Source organism: Sturnira hondurensis, unplaced genomic scaffold (genome assembly GCF_014824575.4).
Source record: "Sturnira hondurensis isolate 20B ecotype Veracruz unplaced genomic scaffold, ASM1482457v3 Scaffold0007865, whole genome shotgun sequence".
Taxonomy (NCBI): Eukaryota; Metazoa; Chordata; class Mammalia; order Chiroptera; family Phyllostomidae; genus Sturnira; species Sturnira hondurensis.
The window spans coordinates 1,168,789-1,190,634 of NW_028080496.1; the positions used below are offsets into that span (position 1 = coordinate 1,168,789).

At 46.3% G+C, this 21,846-nt stretch overlaps 1 protein-coding gene across 7 annotated transcripts in view; it reads left to right on the top strand.

Annotated features, from left to right (window-relative positions):
* Positions 1–21,846, top strand: part of ZFAND6 (zinc finger AN1-type containing 6) — a 48,132-nt gene that overhangs the window by 22,808 nt on the left and 3,478 nt on the right. For 4 of the 7 annotated variants that reach the window (XM_037053481.1, XM_037053482.1, XM_037053485.1 and 1 more), the window contains exons 2-4: positions 12,935–13,105; positions 14,332–14,500; positions 15,737–15,837. In XM_037053481.1, coding sequence (XP_036909376.1) covers positions 12,952–13,105; positions 14,332–14,500; positions 15,737–15,837 — 424 coding nt within the window. In that variant the 5' untranslated portion in view covers positions 12,935–12,951. Of the gene's footprint in view, positions 1–254; positions 418–12,934; positions 13,106–14,331; positions 14,501–15,736; positions 15,838–21,846 lie in introns of those variants that run through there. The other 3 variants (XM_037053486.1, XM_037053487.1, XM_037053483.1) reach the window with 2 other exon arrangements.

Here is a 21,846-nt window from a genome sequence, read left to right on the forward strand (position 1 = left end):
TAGTTTACTTGGTTTACATTCATATGACTATAAAAATCAACCCTTGCTCCCCTGGCTTGTGGCGAGGCGAAGACATCTGTTTTTATATTATACGTTGGTGTCAAATACCAAATGAAATTATTTTATTTCTTAATCGTACCTCAACCCTTTTTACATAGCTATAATAGTGAAAGTACTTCTTTAAATTTTAGACAATTAAAATGTCCATAGTCGATTTTAACTGTCTCAACTGTTTCATGTTAAATGTGTTACAGGAATGAATCTGAAGTCTGCTGCAGGAAAACACTGAAGGCTTTAAAATGTTTTCTTGCCTAAAACTCAGACTTTAAGTAGCTGCTTATGAGGATATAGGGAAGGCAGGAAGCTAATGTCTGTCTCAAGATACAGGACAGCCGTTTGCTCATCCACCTCCGCTGTGTGAGTAGACAAGCCTGTGACCCTGTGTGATTGGGCGTAGTGACTGAGACGTTGTCAATCTGAAGTGCTCAAGATACCGAAAGTCATCGTGATGAGATGTTTTTTTTAGGGGTGTGTGTGTGTGTGTGTGTGTGTGTGTAGGATACTGAGGACTTAAAATACTGAGGGGGGGGAGTGGATCATAGGTTTTTTATTTATGAAGAATTTTTTAGAATAATAATTAAAAATTAAATATTAGTTATGATACCTTTTTATCAGAATTATATGAAGCAGTGGAATCCACATAACTAATCTCATTGTGATACAAGAGATAATTCCTTAGATTGCTGTTTATTTTGCAGTCAATTTTAGCCTTTTTAAATTAATATATTGCCCAAACAACCATAAAAGTATTTTTGGGAATATGATGTTAGGTATTAATGTAGAAAATTGCTCTTGGGAATAATTTAAGTTATAATTAATGACTAAAAATAGCCCTTTTTAATCAGAGAGAGCATATACTTCAAGTTAAAGGAGTTCTTATCCCCTAAATGCAGTTGCAAATCTTTTAAACTTACAAACTTTGGTTTTTAAAAATGCTTTAAAAATAATAAATATCCAATGGAGGAGAAAAATTATCCTTTTTTTATTTTCTTATTAGAAGTTTAACGCCTTAAGCATCCGTTGGTGGTCGGTGAGGGACATCCAATTTTTTTTCTAGTTTTCCTGATTTGTATTTTTCTTCAGGAGTGAGACTCTTAGTGGGATGTTTTTCTCTTCTTGGAGGAATGCATGGTTATACAAATAGGATGATTAAAATATAAGACGTTGGCAGTGATGAAAATGATGAGCACGTGGATGAAGGATTACAAACTCTTACTATTTAGGGAGGCATGGACTGGAAGGAATGTTCTTCGCATTAAGGTGAATATCTTTTCTTTCACATCACAAGTGTGTTGGCTGAAGAATAATCAAAACTGTCTTCAGGATCAGCAGTGAGAAGACATTGAGAAAGCATAGAGAGAATATACACTGACTGTGGATATGCTTATGAAAGTAGTCAGAGGCGCACGGTGGAGATGAAGGAGGCGTGCGCGGTTCCGGTCAACAGTAGTGGGAAGCTCGAGGTGTCAGTTTGCCTGGGTTTTGTCCTCTCTGGATTGGTCAGTAGATACACAGCAGTGTGTAAGCCCCCAGGGGTTACCAGTTCGTAACCTTTCGTAGTTCTGAAGGAGAAGTATTACAGTCTCCTTGTTCAGTGATGACAGCTCTCATTTTTTGTAATCCTCATCCAAGGGTGTGTTCATTGATTTGAGAGAGAGGGAGAGAAGTGGGGGGGCAGCATTGATTGGCTGCCTCCCATGCATGCCCTGACCAATGGGATTGAACCCACAACCTTGCGATGTAGAGGACGATGCTGCAACCAGCTGACCCCCCCGCCCCCCGGCCCCGGCCCGGGCCAGAGTGCTTTCCGAGCTAGAAGCTCCTCCGCAGGAGGGGCAGCGTGGGAACAGTGTATTCCTCTGAGGTCTCCCAGGAAGGACTGGGTATCCCTTAGTGCTTTTATTGTCGGAGAACCTCCTCCTCTGGGGGTCGTCCTGCTGGAAGCTGAGAGGAGTCTGGACTTCAGCCCTCGTAACCACTCTCACTGTGTGTTTGGAAATATTGCAGACGTTAGGGAGGGAAACAGGAAGTGCAGACATGCTTTTGTATTCTAGAAGAATTCACTGTTTACTGGTTTCTAGTCAGGGGCCAGAGTCCATGGGAACAGATATCCATTCTAGTAAAGAAAGGAAAAGGGGGGTAGAGGTGTATTAAAAATCTTACGGAATTGCAGGAAGTGGGCAGCCTTATTATCGTCTTATGTCTGGTACTGTACCTCCTCCACTGCCACCTCCCCTCCACCACATTCAGTTGCTCGAGGTCAGGTTTTCAGCGAGGCCCGCCGAGCCTGTCTGGAGGTGTTATCCCACGGCACGTACCAGGCAGCCAGAGCCAAGAGCTGTAGGTAGTACAGATTATGTTAAACAGGAACCTTAGCAAGGAGGCAGTGATTAGCACGCCTGACTTCAGTTTCTGTAAGTGATTAAAAAGCGGAGGCCGGGTGACCCTACTACCCTGTTGGAGATACGGCTGCTAATGAAGCACAGAGTGCTTAGCACGGGGCCTAGTCCGAGATAACAGGCCAGCCTTTCCAATCAGTGCTTGCTAATACATAGCTACATATGTCATTTTCTGGTCTGGTTTTTTAAATTGTGGGAAAAGGTTTGGAGAACTTGAGATAAAATGATGAGAAGTTAAGTGGGTAGCCACTCAGAGCATCTTAATTCCGAGGTGGGGTGGCTGCCTGACTGGCTTGGTGGCCTAGACATGTCACCGTCTAGTGTTCCTGATAGTGTGTCAGCCCTGCCTATTTGGCTTCTGTTGAACATGGGGCTGTGCTCCTGATCAGGAGCTTAGAATGGGTCCTCCATGTGCTTTAGCCCTAGAACCCCGTGGTTCAAATGAAATCCTTTACAGAACTTGCTGTGCGATGATACCAAAAAGACACTCCTATTCTGCTTGGGACAAGATGTTTTCGACCCTGTCTCCTCAGCAGTCACTAACTGAACACACAACTGCGAGAAATAAACTCAACAAAAGATGCCTAAGTGTCAAGCATGCCTGGTGAGCCCAGGCACGCCCTTACATGCTGTAAGAGCGCGTCTTTGACTGGTGATGGAGTTGGTCCTGGCACTCCTGCTTTATGCCGAAAGGCGTGCCGGCAAATAGCCTGGAAGCTGGCTTTTGCTTCCCGGACACGGTTGGCCGTATCACACTGTGCTCCACTTCTAAACCACCAGTGCGGTGCTCCTGTGTTATCTGAGTCTGGACTAGTTGTACTTTCGAGTGTGTTTTCTTTTGCATATTGGGACGCCTTTACGAGTCATATACGTCCTCCTTTGCATCAGCTGCTCACAGGACTGGAATCCACTGAATGGCTTCTGATTGGTAGATGTGGGCATCTTTTGTTTATTGACAATATACCTGACCTCTCATTTTTTCTGCTGTTTTTTCTTGGATTGACCGGTTTTGCTTACTTCTATTGTTGTCACACCACATGCATTTTAAAGTCCTCTGAAGTTCTCTTTAGGACAATATGGGATATGTAAAAAAGTGGTAGCCAAGAGTTTAGTGAACAGCACTTGTTAAGTCCCCCTTCCCATTCCAGGGTGATGAGGATGCCCCCCTGGCCTACAGGGTTAAATTCAGAGTCCTCAGCTTGGATACAAAGGCTTCACCGGGTGGCCTTATAGTTTCCAGGGCCAGTTCCCACCATCCTATGTTCCAGGCATAGGACTCTCCCCTGATAGGGCCACGTACTTGCTTTTATTTGTCCCCCACAATTATAAATAACAAGTTGAAGCACTTAGTACATTTTTGTTGACAGTTCTCCAGAATAATCGGTGCACCATTTTGTTAACTTTTGAGAGGAGGATGTTAGAAACTGTCCCCTCACACTTACAATCAAGACAGTTGTATCGCCTGGGGAGGAAGTGATCTCCTCACACCCAGGCGGTGGTGGTCGCTCTCTGCGTGCGCCAGGGAGGCCTTTTTTGACCTTGCCCTTGTGAGCTGCTGCTGAACCAGGAGTCTGGGGTTTACAGCTGCAGCTACTATTATATACCTGGTGGTTCGCAGCTCTCCCTCTCATGATGAACTGCAGATGTGTGACCTGACAAAGCCACCTGAGCTTTCTGTTGCTGTTTTGGGGGTTTGAAGTGTTTTTTTACTGTCATTTGATCTTTCCCAAATCCTGTGAAGTATAGAAGACAGGTATCACTCCTGTCTCTGTAAGAGAACCCTGAGGCTCACCATTGATGTAAATAAATGGAGTCAACTTTATGATTAAGTCCGGTCTTTGCCTTTGTCACTGTGCTTTACCACGGCCCCTGTGCCGGCACCTGTGTTGACAATGGGTTTGTGATGGCCTACAGCGTGCTCAGGCCTCTTTCGCCATGCATTTCCTTACCCCTCTCCTCAGGTCAGTGTGTCTGAACTGAAAAAAGAGAAATCAGCTTCTGGAATATGTCACAATAATCATTTTGGGCATTTTAAAATATTACCCATGAAAGGTGCCTCTTAGCATTTTGTGTTTTTGTGGCTGATAAGGATTATTATAGTTTTGGAAATAGATATGATAACTGCAGATACATGACTACCACACATTAGTATTCCTGTCCTTGTACTCATTGCTTAGAGCAGAACTGAGTATCAGAAACTCTTCCTGGTACCTAGGAGAGCGGTAGGCATCACAGTAAGTATGCTACAGCGCCTTGAGCAAAGAGCTGTGGCAAAGGCAAGCAAAACTGGGGGACAGCTGTGTCATTCTATCCTATCTTTCCTGATGATATTCTAACTAAAATAGTTCTAAAATCATCTGATTGTTCATCTGGTCTATACTTGAGGTCCTTCCTGTGTGCCAGGCATTGATCTAGAACAGGGATTGGCTGTTTCCTTTCGGACACCTCTTTTTGTAAATGAAAGTTTTATTGGAGTCCAGCCCTGCCCATTCATTTTCATGAACTCTGGGGCTTCTTTTTCTCACAGCCAAAGGCAAGTTGTGGACTTGCAACAGAGACTATGTTACTGTCGGGCCCTTACAGAAAAAATGGACCAGCCCATAATCCACAGCACTGGGCATGCAACCCTGGGAAAACTAAGTAACTTGTTCTCTGTATCAGGCGTGGTTTATCTATTTTGTATTCTCTCCCTACAGACCGTGTTATTCGTGCACTGTTCATATTGAAGGGCGCTCTTGATGATTCCAAAGAGCTGTCCGTGCTTGTCCTCCTATTTGTAGAGTGTTTTCCTTAGCTGGCCTTGTCCTGAAACGGCTGCTGGCTAGAATCGGGGTGCTTGGCTCTGTTTGAGAGTGGACTTCACTTTGTGGGTAGGAAGCAGGAGCAAGGAAGATCTGACTCTATACATTGAAGTGTAATCAGCAACAAGATTGAATAAAGCCAATAATGTTATATTAAGACTGTTCCTAAATGACGGAGGCAGCTCCTTTGGTGGAGTGTGGTGGTGAGGCTGCAGCGGCTGCCTTGCTCTGAGCTGTGGATGGGCAGCCTGCAAGCCTTTGTTTTTATCAGGATGGTGTTGAGCCCCTGGACTCCTAGAGGGATTGCGGGGGGCTCTGGGCTCCAGTGCTACGTCTTGGGAACCACCGGTTTAGAGCCTGGGTCCTGACGGCTCCCTCACGTAGTAGCTGTGTGACCCTGAGCCGTGCACTTACCCTCTGACTCCCTGTCTGCAAAACCAGGATGGTCATAGTGCCCATTTTATGGGGTCATCGTATGGAGTAAAGGAGTTGATGTTTATAAAGTGCTTAGAACAGTGCTTGGCACATGAAAGTATTATATAAAGGTAGATAGTATAGCCAGGTATTTGTATAAAAAGTATTGTACAAAATACCAGAGGAGCAGAGGAGGTGGAAATTCAGAGGGCGCCAGTATTAAACAGAAGAAATCAGGGAGACAGACATTCACCTGTAAGTGCTGGAAACTAAGTTGGAGCATTGCCTTAGGAGAGGAGACCCCTTAAAGGGTTGGTGGGAGGTGCGTCATGAAGTGTGCGTGGTTGGATTATAACATCACCTTCAGGGCCAAAGAGGAGGGACTGACAGTGGGTTTTGTGTATGGCTCCTGCGTAGGCAGATCCTAGTCTATGTTAGTCTTTTTGAGAAGAAAGGTGAATGAAAGTCCAGGAATATGGGAACCAATGGGGAAATTTGAGTGGATTTTCCCTCTTTTGCAAAAAAGCGTAATGGGCTGCCTTGTGTGGATGATAACTGTGTCTAATTCTTAAGGCATGCAGTATGGAACCGGGGTCATTCGAGAATGTAAAATTGACTACAACTTAATTTTACTCATAAAATGACTATGTTTGGCTTGCTAAATTGGGGAAAATGCCAAATGAACCCCTCTGAGTGGCCTGAATGGAAAAGCTTGGAGCACGAGGCCCAGCTGGCAGGCCTGGTAGCAACCTGTGTCTCAGACAGCAGACCCATTTTCTCTTACAAGAGTCTGATCCCGTTTCTTGCTTTGGGGTGGGCACTTGACTACTTGTGGGTGAGTGCCGGCAAGGTGTCCGTGGCATCCATGCTCTCGACACGCCGTGAAGGCCTGCCACGAGCCACGCACTAGTTCAGGCGTCGGCGAGCAGGGTGGACAGCACCCCCGCACTGCCGAGGTCCCTTCCAGTGGCGGGGAGAGAGACAGGACAAGATGAGGTAATAGCGAGTTAAGGCTGAGAGCAAAGTGAGGAAAGGAGATACACCAGGCAGACAGTGGTCAGTTTCTGCGATATAGATATCCTGCAGATCCAGTCATTGAAGGGGTTTATGATTTTAAAGACACGGAGTGGTTTGGTCTTGGTGAGTGAGCAGCAGTGTGCTCAGCAGAGGGGGGGTGTGCGGAGAGCAGTGCTGTCACTTCTGTCGTAGCTGCAGCTCTGCATGAAACCACACCTGGGCTCACAGATTTGGGTGAGTTCTGGCTTCCCTTGTCCTTTCCCCTGGTAGGTGATGAGCACACACATAACAAGACAGATGAGACTTGGCAAGAGCAAATGATACTTAAAGTTTACCCCCAGCTTCGGGTGGGAGAATCCCACAGGTAACTGTGCTCTGCCCAGCCTGCCCACAGCTTACGCCACACCTCTCCAGAGCTCCTCGTGTATTTCTGTTCATCCCATGAGCTGAGACTGTTTTTGGGGGGATCAAAAGAATGACATTTTGTTACGTGAAAATTCAATGAAATTCAGATGTTCATGGCCATGGGTATACCTTAACTGGAACACAGCAACTGTGCTCATTTGTTTATTGTTGTCTGTAGCTGCCTGTGCCCATCCTGTGGAACCTAAAATACTTACCATGTGGTCATTCACAGAAAAGTCTGCCAGCCCAGACGTAACCGTCGTGGGCCGAGGGCGACACGTGATGGCCGTCGCAGGCAGGAACTTGGTCCCAGTGCCGCTGCTGGGACCTGTCTCCGTCCGCTGCAAGTGGTACAGGGGCCTGTCTTTGTGAGGTAGATCACACCTGTCCATGAAGAGTTTCCTTAGAGCAGTAACGGGAAGGTGGGGTTTATATTTGACTTGAGGGGTCTCTATAGCCCAGTGTGTTGGAAATGATGAATTGACCATTTGCTGGGAAAGAATATGTAGGTAGTGTTTCAAAGGTGTTACTACTGTCACCGTAGCCAGACTCCTCCTGCCGTTTGGCCTTCCCGCCCGAGCAGCAGCAGGAGAGGCAGCCCGACCTAGGGGCCTGGGGACTGCTACGCAGAGAGAGCCACGAAGCATCCTCGTATGGCAGGAACCTGACGCAGGGCCTCATGTTTCTATCAGCTGAGCAGCACCCATCCCGAGCGCCCTATAGCAAGTCATACTTTCTGATCTGTTTGCTGTTTGAACTTCCCTGGGTTTCTCGGTCACCTCTGCGAAGGTTCTCGGCCCCTGGAATGTGCATATGTTGCCCGTATGATAGGTGGGGGTCAGATGCCCAGGACTGTGGGAAATTACTGTGTGCCTCCAGGAAACAGTCATCTCAACACCTGCACCTGGACAAGTATTCCTGTTTTGACCGATTATGTTAAAAAAAAATAAAGTAGGATGTACCCTAAGTCCTCCTTTGTTCTCTTCTGGGAAAGCTGTAGGAAAACAGTTGCGAAGAAGGTTGGCCACTTCTGCGTGGTTACAAAAGGCTGGAGCTGAGGGAAAGCCTGTCTCACCACCTCCTACCTGCAGCCCGTGTTCAGTTTTGTGTCCATTCTTGTTTAACTCACCCTGATAGGTGAATGTTTCTTCTCCTGAAATTAGTGGTAAGGATCCCAGACTGAAAAGGTCACGGGGAGTCAGTCACCTAGGAAGTAGGAACTGGTGCCGATTAGTCAGGTGACTAAAGTGGAGGTGGCCTTGCGTTGGAGGTACAGTTTCCAGGAGGGGGTTCTTGCTGAGGGGCCCTAATTCTGGGAAGACAAGTCCACTGTTGTAAGGTCTTCCTGTTTTCAAGACAAGCTGGAAATGTGGAATTTTTATGTGACGTTCCTCAATTAAAAATGGATATTCTTATTTCCATTGTAGCCTTAAAATATTTGATCTTGAATTTTTATGCTAATGAGGATTTCTTAGGTAAAAAAACTTAAAGGAAAAACAAGTTTCCTCAAGAGCTTGCTTAGGCTAATTAAAGCTGCATAATATTTTAAGGTTGAATAATAAATAAATGAAATTTTAAATTATAACTAAAAAGAATAAAAATTGATGTTCAGAAAGTAATAGGGTGGACTTTGAAAGTCATTATCTTCATCTTTTAGGTAAAGGAAAAAACCTAGTTGCTTACTACACAAGTAACTTTGGGCAAGTTATTAACCAACTTAGTGTTAATACCAACTTAAGTGTCAGCTTCCTCGTTTTTAGTGGGGATAGCAATAGCACCAACATCAAAGGATTCTGGAGAGAATTAAAGAAGATAATGTAAATAAAACAAAATAGTTTTTGGCTCATAAAAAGGCCTGTAGTGCTCTCCGAGGGGGCAGAAAGGGTAATGGGTTGCGGTTTTGATTATGAAAGCACATTTTCAGAATTTTCTGCAATTCATAGACAAAAAATGGTACGATGCTAATCAATTTTTTGTTTGTCTGGTAGTCTTATTCTTTACCTCCTTGGGTTGGTAGCTTTGTAATCCCGCAGTGCAGCAGTTAAGGAGCTGCTCCCCCTTTGCCCTCCGGATGGGCCCTGCATGCGGTTTCGCTGCAGAGAAGGCGCGGTGTGGGAGGCAGGAGGGCCAGCTTCCTCCCACGGCTGCCCCCTCCCCGGCACTGCGCGTGCGCATAAGCTACCGTGCCCTCTGTGGGTTTGCTCTTCCTCCAAATCTTCATGGAAAAGTACATTTTGAGGCCTAAAGATGAACAAATAAGGTTGAGCGCCCCCCTCCTCTATTTTCCCTTTTCAAGTGGGCTGTGACATCCTTTGTGCTTTTTACCTGCCAGGATAATAGTCTCTTCTATAAGAAAGCACTTGACTTGGAAAATCATTGTTAATTTGCTGCTGTGCAGGGTAGTTGGGCTTTGGGAAATTGCCAGTGTTGTCAGTCTTTCGATTGTAATCTCATTGTTCAAAAGCAGGTATTGTGCCCTGGCTGATAAACACTGGCGTAGCTCAGTGGATTGAGCACGGGCCTGTGAACCACACGATCACGGTTCGATTCCCAGTCAGGGCACATGCCTGGGTTGCAGGCCAGGTCCCAGCAGGGGACTCACGAGAGGCAACCACACATTGATCCTTCTCTCCTTCTCTCCTTCCCTTCTCCTCTAAAGATAAATAAATAATTTTTTTTTAAAAAAAGCAGGTATTGTGACATATACTGGCTTGGTGGTCATGTTGTACTTTTCATCTGGGGCTGTTTACTTGAATTTTAATGGAAATAGAATATTTGTCTCTTCTGGGAACATGTGGTTGCCAGCTATGCACTGAAGTACCAGTGGGGAAAGTCTCTGTAATTCTTATCTTACATCATTTACCGTCACTAACAGGCAGCATAGAATAGCTGATGCTGGACAGTTCTCTTTTATTTATGGCCCTCCTCAGAGCCTTTTAAAATACGTTGTATCTAATTAGACTCCCACCTGTGTAAAATTTTATTTCCACAGATATGCTGCATCATATGGATACCTGTGTTTTATACATAAAGAATAAGAGTTTTTCCGTGTGCGCTCCCTTTCCCCGGAGAATCACCTTTTGCCCCTTGTTTTAATTTCAGAACCTTTGTGTTCTCTCACATTGTTGGCTACCCTACAGCGCGCTTTTGTTTAGGTGGGTTATAGCTAGTGACCTCTCTCGTATTACAAATTAAAGTTGAGAAAAATGACAGAATATTTAATGATTTACTTTAAAATATTTTATGAGACAATAACCCCTTCCCCCTGCACCAGAATGGTTTAGTGAGAAACGTGGCCTTGCTGCGTGTTTCCGTTCTCTTCAAAGTCTGGCGTGACAGCAGGCAGCCAGATTCTCACCATCGCCTCGACGTTTCACTTGCTGCACAGGAACACTGGTGTCCACTGTACATATAGTTGGGAAAGGAAGGAGCGTGTCAGTCACCTTCTCAGCTACTAGAGGTGGTTCTTCTCTGGCATTACACTAAAACAGATTGTAGTTTCTTAGGGGATGTATGCGGTATAGAAGCTCAAACTATGTAAAAGCTGTTTGTTCCGTTACTTTAAAATTCATTCATCTTTCACTTTGAGTAGGTCTTTTGTCGGTCGACAGTTTGTACCACTGTACCTTGGTCACCTGGGACGTATTGGTTCACAGGCTTGCACTGATCTTCCGATTGTTGATACAGTACCAGCTACTCACGTGCCATTAGCATCACCACTGACCCCAGCAGAAAGAAGTCGGAGGCACTTGCCAAGGTCGTTTTTACTTAAATGTTGTCCTTGGCCATAAGTACTGTTAGTTGTTTTTCTTGGGGTGACAGGCTCACTTTGTTCATTTTTGAGATAATGTCTGCCATATACTCAAGTCTGAATAACTAGTTTGCTGATCTTCTTAGAAATAAAAAACACGTTCCGTAAGAGCGATGACCCAGTCAGCGTCCAGCTCGAACAGTGCATAGGTGCTTTTTCTCCCGACAGCCAGCATACCTCTGCGCTGCAGGAACGCTTTCTGTGTGCAGCCCAGTTTGCCACACAAAACACTAACAAGACATGTGTGTTCTGGGTGGAGACTTAAAAAAATTAACTTTACTGTGAGCACGTTACACTGTGGTGCCTCTGTCGGGATTTGGAGGGCCAGGCTGCAGGTGGTTACACACTGTCGCTTTTGTACACATCACTGTGATGGCTGGTTAGCGTTAGTGCCAATGCATTGACCTCCCTGGGTCCATGGCACACACTTGGAGAGCCGCTGGGGTGGAGCGTGGACTTTGGAGCCAGACTGCCTGTCTGGAGTCCCAGTGCCAGCTCCTCCCGGCTGTGTATGTGGCCTCAAGCCATTGCCCTGATACCCAAGCCTGACAAGCTCACTGTCCCTGGGGGACAGAGGCCCTAAATCAAGAAAATGTTTGCTGTTAGCTTCTCTGGCTCATCGTTGTTACTGCAGACCTGCCTGTAGGAGAGGAGGCACCCAGAGCAGTGTGTGTGTGTCACAGCAGCAAGATTGGATCCTGAACTGACCTGCCACCACGGAGTAAGAATGACATCCCAGATTGTATTCTTAGGCTGCAGGTCTAGATAGTCTGTGTGACATTTGTTTAGAGGGATATGATAAACTTGCTGCTTTGTTTCGTAATCCAGTCAAGTGCGTTAGTGCTCCAGGTTCTGAAATCCGCAGGAGATCCCTGCACCCCGCACCAGTCTGTTCTGATAGCGTCAGTGTGTTACGGTGATTTGAAGGCTTTCCTTCCTCGGTTATCAGGCCAAGGAAACCTCAGTGGCAAAACATGGCCCTCTCATGTGTCAACGTTCCTTGAACATAGACTCATCTTAAATGTACACATACTTTCATTTCACCTGGGAACTTGTCAAATAAGAGCTTGTTACTTACCTTCCTTTGTGTTCATGCTGAAAGAGCCACTTACTTTATGAGGAAAATGGCACGTTGGATTCTTCCATTTGCTCCAGTTGATTTGTGCCTTTACGTGGTTTCCAAACTGTTCCTCTGTCTGAGATTTTTTAACTTTTAAATACTTTTAAAAAGTATTGTCTTCGTCCTTAACAGTACAGAAAAGGGGCAGATCAGAAAAGGTCATCCTTTGCTTCGCTGTCCCTGACGTGTTCTTTTCCGTCCTTCCTGATGACTAGTGGGCGCCCTTTTTGCCCCGATCGTCCACCTACTGGATATACAGTTCCTGTCGTGCCGGTGCCTTTTCCTGGGTGTACCTTAGCTATGCTCTTGAACACTCTCGTGGAGAATGCGTGGCTCAAGGGGTGACTTTTTGCAGGGGTCGTAGGGTAAATTGTCAGACTGCTTTCCAGCCAGATGGAACCAGCTTCCCATTTTCAACGGCGTTCTGCCCACTTCCCTGTATCTTCACCAGCATTGCTATTATGTGAAATGCTTTTCCAACAGAAGAAATTATACAGGTTAAAACATGAACTTGGACTAAGGTTTAAAAGTTTAGAAATCAATAGTATAATATAGCAAAACTTAGAGTGCATATTTCTTATCACTAGGGATTCAAACTGAGCTGGACTTAATGGGGTTTCCCTTTACGTTGATGGTGTGGAATCCTCTGAGCAGGAGTCTCTCTCTGTCAGCTCTTTATACTTTCTGAGCCAATCCAGACCTGCCTGTGTGCGGTGGCTTAGTGACGCAGCTCTGTTCGGGCCCTTTAGTTTTTGTGTATCTTTCTGTATCTTAGCGCTCAGTCTGACAGCTATATAGAGAGTTTATAGGAGAGTGTATGTGGGGTTTTCTTTATGGTGTAAAGCAAACGTGGATGATGTATAATTGCAGTGTGTGACTTTTTTCGCTAAGTCTTTGTCACTTTCAGGTGTGCAACAGAGGAACATGGCTCAAGAAACCAATCACAGCCAAGTGCCTATGCTTTGTTCCACCGGCTGCGGATTTTACGGAAACCCCCGTACAAACGGCATGTGTTCAGTGTGCTACAAAGAACATCTTCAACGACAGAATAGTAGTAATGATAGAATAAGCCCACCTGGTAAGTAATCCGGCCGAAACACAGCCCTGCTCGGCGGTGAGATGCACCGGGGTCACACAGTGAACCCAGCGCCCTTCCTGCCCTGACACTGCCCTCACTGCCCTCACTGCACTAAGCTCAGACCAGGAAAATGTCTCATTATCTGCTCTGGTTATCGGTGGTAGGGAGACAGGGAGAGGGTGTTTTTACCCATTGAAAATCACTACCATAAATCCATTTCGCAGTCTTGCTTGCTGTGCTACACAACTCCATTATCTTATTAAAGTAAAGGTGTACTTCCAGCACATTGACCTCCCTTGGAAAGTAAGGGAAGAGAATGAGGGTGCCAGGGGCCTTGGTTCTTTGGTGGTGGGTCACTTCAGCAGTCAGACCAGCTGTGGAAGGAAAGAGTGGCTGACGAACGGCCACAGCTGGCTTTGCAGGAAGTGTTCCCCACCAGGACGGAGGGACAGAGCAGTGTGACTCAGGGTAGGGAGTGTCCACCAGTCACCGGAGTCCTCTGGCTTTTTGAGTCGAAGGAGTCTCTGGGAATTGAAGCAGGCTCTTAAAGTAGCAGCAGTCGGGGAAGAAGAAGGGTCGTGAGGATTCGGAGTGTAAGCTTTGCGAAAGGAAGGTGTAACTAGGCCTCGTTTGGGATGGTACTCAGGTAAGCCAGTGCCTGGGAACGCAGGTTTCTGTGGTCGATGAACACGCAGGCTGATACTTAGGGCATTTAAAATTTTGTATGGAGGCTTTTTCACCATTGCTTCGTGCTCTAGCCAAAAATGAAAACCATTTAATCAAAACTTCTCCAGTTTTCTTAAGGCTAAGATCAAATCAATATAAATTACTGTTTTTGAAGTCAAATTATAATCTACATATCTGCCTTATGAAGAATAGGGAAAATAATGTAATCTAATATGCTGAGCACAGATTTTAATTCTGAACTTAGGTTTGCCTTAGCACTAAATTACCTTTTATTGTAAATACCTCGTGTCTGCACTGGTACTTGGAAGCTGTCTGTGAGTTAGAGGGTTTGCTGGCGTTCAGTCCTGATAAACGGGGCTTTGGTTTATTGATACACAGTTTGTATATGGTTTCCTCCGTCATGGTTAAAATAAATGCATTTTCGCTGGATAACTGTAGTATTGAGGAAACTTTAACTAAAAGAAGTAAACCAGCGTACTGTATAGTTAAACAAAGTTTGTACACTGCATTTTGTGGAACACCGGTCTCGCTTCTTTTAGACAAGGTGTGGGACTGCCCAGAGCGCAGAGTCACTAACGCGAACTGTGGTGCCGTTGCAGCGACCTCCGTCAGTAGTCTGTCCGAGTCCCTACCAGTCCCGTGCACAGACGGCGGCGTCCCGGAGGCGCAGTCAGCGCGAGACTCCACGTCTCCATCTGTGCAGCCAAGGTAGGGGGCGGCCTCTGGGTGGGGACGGCTCTCCGCGGGAAAGAAAGGGACGCGTTCCGTATGGGGTCAGTCCTATTGGCGAGAACTACATGAGCTGACCTGTCCTGAACTTGTATCCGCCTCATCGTCAGTAATGACTGGTCAGAGTAGGCTGTTGGTTTTTACTTTGAGGTGGGGTCGGAGAGGGGGGTCGTCCTTGAAGTCCCAGATTTCCTTTTCAGGTAGCTTTTCCTTTATTCCTTCCCCTCATGTCATCGAACCCACCCCTGAAGTCCTTTGTACCAGGCTGGGGTCTTCTCATTACAGTCTGACTCTGCAAATACTAGTATTTCTTTTTTTTTTAAGATTTTATTTATTTACCTTTAGAGGAGAAGGGAAGGAGAGAGGGAGAGAAATACCAATGTATGGTTGCATCTTGTGAGTCCCCTGCTGGGAACTGGCCTGCAACCCAGGCATGTGCCCTGACTGGGAATCGAATCGCGATCGTGTGGTTCGCAGGCCCACGCTCAATCCACTGAGCTACACCAGCCAGGGCCTAGTATTTCATTTTTTAAAATAGTCTTGTCACAAGTTTTTTTGTTTCATGTCATGATATGGTAGCTATTATTCGTACTATAGCATATTTTTTCTTTTTAACTTTGAAGTTATGTCATTTAGAAGTCTGAAAATACGGAATAGTTGTTTTATTTTTATCCTACTGTTAGGAAACCAATACTAAGTTTCTACTCCATAGTTTCTTTATTTTTTTATTGATTTGAGAGAAAGACATCCATTCGTTGTTACCACTTACTGATGCGCTCATTGGTTAATTCTTGTACGTGCCCTGACCTGGGATCAAACCTGTACCCTGGGTGCGTCAGGACAGTGCTCTACCCTGCCGGCTCCATAGTTTTTTTTTCCAGTTCACGACGGGGATGTTCAGTCCCGTTGGCCAGGATTTTGTTTACAACTTCGTTTTCGGGTTCCTTGTACGTGTCCTCATCGTGCCACCCGTTTGCATGAACTGAACTCACACACAATGGACACACTGTGGCTTTATTTCCAAAGCAGGAGACTTCTGGTCCACGTTAGTCTCTAGTTCCAGAACTCTGTGGTTATGTTTATTATAAAAAGTATTTTGTGTTACTTCTTGTCTTCACAATCTGCTTAGATATGTTGAACTTTTCCTTGTATCACGTTAAGGACTGTTCATGCATAGAGATGATCTTTTAAAATCTAAATATTTTTGCTTTCTAGTCCTGTATCAAATCAGTCACTTTTATCAGAATCTGTAGCATCTTCCCAAGTGGACAGCACATCTGCGGACAAAGCAATACCTGAAACAGAAGACCTGCAAGGTTTGCATATGAATTAGCATGTCATTTTATTTAACGCTTCAGTATTACAGGTCAGGCACTGTTCTAGGTGCATCTAGTTTTAAATGACTAGCCTAACATTTTAACATTTTTATATTTATTTTCCAGAATATTTTATATCCTGAAGTATTTAATTAACTGAAATGTTGGGAACCATTTCCCACTTGTATAAAAGTATCTCATCAGCATAAGCTTAGAAAATTCAAAATCTGTTTAGTTTGAGAAACATATTTAAGTGAATGAGTGGTCGTGTTACCTCATTGTCTATTACTATTGCATCCAGTTTGATCTAAATACTCTGTCCTCTCCAAGCAAACGGGCTGCTGGTTTGAGAGGAATCTCGTTTCTGACTCAGTTTTCTGAGAGACTGTCTAACTAGACTGGCAGTCAGTCGCCCTCTCCCCCCATCTTGGACTCCAGCAGGACACCGCATTTGGTCACTTGCACTTATAGGTGGCGTCTCTTGTTCTTGCCCATGCTCTTGTCACCATCGCGTGGTCAGGGGACCCGGGAAGACTGGGACCGTGTGGGAAGGCTTTCTTCGCGGGCGGGGAGAGTAGACGAGGCCTTTGCTCAACAACCTGGGCTTCGTGAGTCACATCCCATCAGTGCGTGACACCGTGCTCACTGCGTGCTGCAAGGGCAGGCCCCAGGACGCGCAGCGTGTCGTTTTGCCTGCGGCATGCACTGCGGAGAGAGGACCTGCTGGCCGGCGGGACCTTCGGTTGTGAGTGGTGCTTATGTGGGGATGACAGATACCCCTGTCGATCTTAGCTTCGGTTTGCCGCAGTGCAAGTCAGCTACGGCAGCTCATCCCTCGCTCTGATTTCATGCCCAGCCAATAATTGGCATAAATCGCCCTTTTGCCACTTTTGCTATAGCAAGAAAATACATTATGTGGCCAACATTCATATTCTAGTCCACCCAACACATTATTATAAACTCATAACTATTATTAGTGAATAGTTTGATTTTCAGTTAACTAGAAATGTTTAAGGAAGGGCAGACACAAGGGATATGTTTAAGCAGAAATAGAAAGATTCCCAAGATTTAGTTATCCACTGGACTTAGGAGGAAGACAAGGGAGGGGTTAAAGCTCTTGGTTTTGTGGCAGCTGCAATGGTGCGGTCGCTGTAGACAGAGGGGCTGAAAGAAGCATTATGGTTAACAAGATTTTAGATGAAGTAAGTTGAAAATAATCAAATTTTACAATTCAAAGAGTTTAGTTGGAGGCAGTGGTAAGTTTAGGTGATGAGTGGTAAACGTGTGATGGGTGGCAGGTCTGAGGTTTGGAGGCCCTCGGCACAGGTTGAAAATGAGAGGCTCGGATGGAGAGAGGCAAGCGGGCCGGTGGGAACAGTCATCTGGGTGCTCCTGGGTAGTGTCAGGCCACAGGGGCTGGGGGCGCTTCAGGAGGCAGGGGTTGCCTGGCAGTTTCAGCAGAGAGCAAATAAGGAAGAAGGGGCACGGGCCGTGACTCACGAAGACGTTACCTAAGTGTCACAACAGAACATACTTGACAGCACTGATAGGGACAAAACGGCGCTGCTGAAGAAGACAGTGGCCACTGTTGGACAGTCTGACCAGGAGTGAAGGTTGTAAGTTGGTGAACTCTCACAAGATGAAATGGGTTTATGGTGTTTGTTGGGCTTGGAGGAAAACAGAACCTTTTTTGTACCTAGCCCTGAGTGCATTAATACAAAAGGTGCTCTTGATGATATAGTAAGAGAAATTGTATGGGGAGGTGGCAGTTAAAATTCTAAAAGCTCCTTTTTTCGGTGGCTTTTAGGTTAAACCAGTATTAACTTTTAAGTATATTTCAAAAATCAGCATTCATAATTTCTGCATAGCAGAATCTTTGAAAAATCTGCTGTGACTTTCATCTGCATTTGAGAGGATTTGTTTTCAGTGTGTAAAATCTCTGAGCCTAGTTTTTAAAAATGTCTTGTTTATACTGTTGAATTAAGAATGTCTTATTAGAAAACTTGCACACAGGCGTGGATCTGTGTATAGACCCGCACCTTCATTACATGTAAGTGTACTCGGCAGGAACAAAGGCAGAGAATTTTTTCCCACCTATGTGGGAGATGGACAAAAACAAACAGAGGGAGAAAAGGCCTTCGGCTCAAGGCCACGGTCATTTGAGCTGGACCTGGAACCCAGGCACGTGACTCTCGGTTGCAGAAGCAGCTGTGTCGCTCCCTGGGCTGGGGTGTGGATGTGTGGCTGACGCCGCGTCCAGCCCCGCTCTGTTCCCAGAGTAGGAGCAGCTGGTTTGGTGACCTGCCCAGGGATCTATCTGTCTTCCTTAGTTTACTCCGTGTGCATTCCTCAGGAAGACTATCCCAGGCAGAAGAGGGCACATGCGTAGCAACTGTGTGCCTAAGCCAGAATCTTCTAACACTTCTGCCTGGAGTTCTCAGAACAGTGTCCTTGGAACAGCTTTTTTCTCTGTGGGTTTTCTCCTCATAATTAGGATCGGTCGTCACCAGGTGAGCAGGACTGCTTTCGTTTTGTCCTTGTGACTCTGAAAGCTTTTCCTCACGTTTAACCCAGAATTTAGCATATTGTATAGCATGTTTCTCATTTAATTAGGTTTTCTTGTAATTTAACAAATAACAGTATCTCACACAGTGTCACTTACAAAATCTAACTTTACGAAAAAAATCTCGTGTTTTGGGGCACTCTAAACTGTCGCACTTGGTTGTCCTGTTCAACCACATGCTCAGCTCTTTATTGAACCTCTCAGTCCCTCAGGTACGGGGTCGCAGTAAATAGGGTATCGGGTTGGGTCCAGAGGTTCTGTTGTCGTCAAGTCTCAACACCCCCACTTCTCTGATCCTTATTTTCATTACTTTTAAAGGAGACTGAGGACCATGTCCACCTTATAGGGTGTTGGAAGGCAGTGAACTAATGGAGGTGAAATGCGCTTTGTAAACTACAAAGGATATTTTTACTCTGTGATGCCCCAGTGATTTGGGAATCAGAGCAGGTTAACAGTAAGAGAATCTCGCAGCTTTCCAACGGCAGAATGAAATCCTCTTCGAGGTGGTGAGCTCGCCATCACGGAAGCATTCTAGGGCAGCTGGGTCATCGTCCGGCATGGAGCGGCAGCGGGGAGTGGAATTCTCCTCTCCGAGGGTCCCTGAGTCCAAACAGGCCAGTTGAATCAGTGGCTCAGACAATCACAGAGAACTAGTTCCTTGGGACTGCTTTAGGAGAGCTGTGTGGATTAAACATGAGATTTATTCTGATTTTAAAGAGTGGGTGAGAACAGCCAAACAGTCTAGGAAAAGCAGAACCAGGTTGGCGGAGGACTGACTGCAGGCTGCAGCAACCCAGGCCTTGGGGTGGCGGCCTGAGGATGGCCACACGGGAACTTGACCGACCGTGCTCAGAGCATTGTTCATAACTGTCACTATGCAGGGACAACCCACATGGCCATCAGCAGATGAGTGGACCCAGCGCGGCGTCCACATGCACGGGATTGTCACTCACTCATTGGAAGGAGTGACGTGCTGGACGCGCTGCAGCAGGGACAAACTGAAAACATGCTCAATGAAAGAAGCTGGGTGCAGGAGGCTCCTGCTGTGTGATTGCGTGTCTATGAAGGACAGGCACAGCGGAGAGGGCTTTTTGCTGGAAAAGTAACTGAGGGCAAAAATGTACAGGTAGGAAAAGATGAAAGTTGGGAACTGGGGAGAACTGCAGTTGCTGGCGTGGCCGCTCCAGGCAAGTGTGTGTTGGGACTAAAGCTGGAAAAGTCCCCTCTCCCTCCCCCCTCCTTTCCGTCCTTTTTACGGGACCCAGAGCAGAGCTGCTCTCGAGTGTGATGCTGTGTGTGGGTAGTGACACTGATTCACCTGACTGGTGCTTTTGCAAGTGAATTCAAAGTAGAGGCCGGTCGACTTTGTCTAGTTGCCGTTCCCATTCAAATTAGTAAGTGCCAGGCGGTGCGTTTCGCAGACGCTGTGCCCTTGCAGTGGCCTCCCCAGTGGCCCTTTAGGACCCGTGGCCGGAGCACCGGCAGCCGCCTGTCATTGATCATTAACAAGCAGGCAAACTCCTTCCAGTTCTCGTTCCAGAATATGAAAATATGAAAAACTGCCTGTTTTTAGGACACGGTTCTTATTTTGGCTTCAGGGTCAGTGAGATTATGGTCCTTTGGCCTTCAGTCCACTGAATGGCACTTTTCAGGGATTGAATTGTTTCCTTTCGCATAACACAGTGTGATCGGGCATGCTTTTTGGCCTTAAATCTCACATAGAAACTGAGGAAACAGGTCCTTTCTGGGAGTCGGAGACTTTTGCAGGATGGGCTGACATCTTGCCCGTGAATTCATTTGGTGACTCTTTCATTTCAGGCCACCAGCCAATAGTGTCAGATGAGCCGAGGCTCCCCTAGTCTTATGGGAATGTGGGGGCATTAACGGGCCGCACACTGGAGCCCTTGCTTTCAGGTCCACTGGTCCAGAACTTGGAGGGTTGCGTGTTCACCTCATTTACAGAGAAGCCGCATAGGCAGATCTCTGGGTTTCACCCCGGGAAAGGCCTTTGCGGTCTGCGGTAGCGTTGGTCTGCCCAGCAGGTAAGTGCAGCATCTCACTTCTCCATCTCCAGAGACCACGCAGAGTTCGTGTCTCAGTAGGCAAACCAGTTCTGTTAAAGATCTTACGATGGTGTCGTCACTGCCTTTGTAAATTATTAGTTATATCATTTTATTTTATATTTTTATATCAGTTTATTTTAATGTGATTGGGAAAACAGATCAGATACTATGATGTACAGAGTTCAAAGACAATAAATATAATAGATTCTTTTTGGATCGCAAGGAAAAGCTTTTCCAAGCTCTTTGCACGCAGCCCGGCCTTACCTAGAGCTCTTCTAGGTGCTGGGGAAAAGTTGTAAGCAAGACACGTAGCCCTGCCTGCATGGAGCTTGCGTTGTAGGAATGTCTAGTTACAGAAAACGAAGGGCTTTATGTGTCCATATTCTGTTTCAAAAATAAAATGTACACTTTACCAGCACTGTCTCCCAGAATGTCTGGGTGTGCAGTAATCACACTGTAGGTGAAGGAAGGGGCAAGGGCGTGGAAGAAGCATTCCCCGTAGAAAGGGCAACTTTTACAGAAGCCCGAAGGTAGAAGGGGGTCGATACATTCAGGGAAACAGCGTGTCCTCGGTGTGTCTGGAGCACGCAGCATCCGGGAGGCAGGGTGGGAGACGAGGCTGGAGAAGGAAGGATGAGAAGCACCACGAGGGGCCCGGCAGTTAGCCTGGGGTGAGTGGGGAGTCAAAAATCTACACAGTGGAGGGCACCCCCTGAGGCTGTCACTTAAGGCCGCAGTGTGGGCCTTCTCGGTTGAAGAGGGGCTGGTCGGCACTGCCGGGTGGTGCTCAGGGACTTTTCAGGGTGGTCCGAGGGGAAGCTGCAGGGAACCGAATCGGGGCTTTCCTGGAGGGCAGGCGCTCGGGCTTGGCCTTGAGAAGAAGGAGACAACCCAGACGAGATGACGAGGACAGAGGACGGCCTTTTGGACGGGCTGTGGGCAGAGGGCCTGCCGCAGTCCCGCAGGCTGAGCAGTGGGTTCCGAAAGAGAAGGGCTCGTGATGACATTGGGGAGGCTGAGAGCTAGTTCCAAGGCAAGTCGCTGTTTCAGAGCCAGGAGTCATGTCTGCCAGGTCATGTTGCAGGTCGCGTCCAGTGACAGCTCTCGGGTGGGCCGGAGCAGTTAGTGACAGCGGGGGGGGGGGGGTCGCCTGAGTTTCGGGGCGGTAGTTTGATCTGAATTGTAGTGCAGCTGGCCTGCGTTTCACCACTTACATGCATCCATTTACTGTTCTAATTATAAAATGTCACCAGTTTGTCTAGTTTCTAACATTCTAATGATTTTATGTGAAACATCCTGAAAATTTTAACCATACTTAGTATTCTACTGAATCTTGGTTTCAGCCCTTTTTTCTGAGAAGCCTACTTAGTTCTGATATTAGCA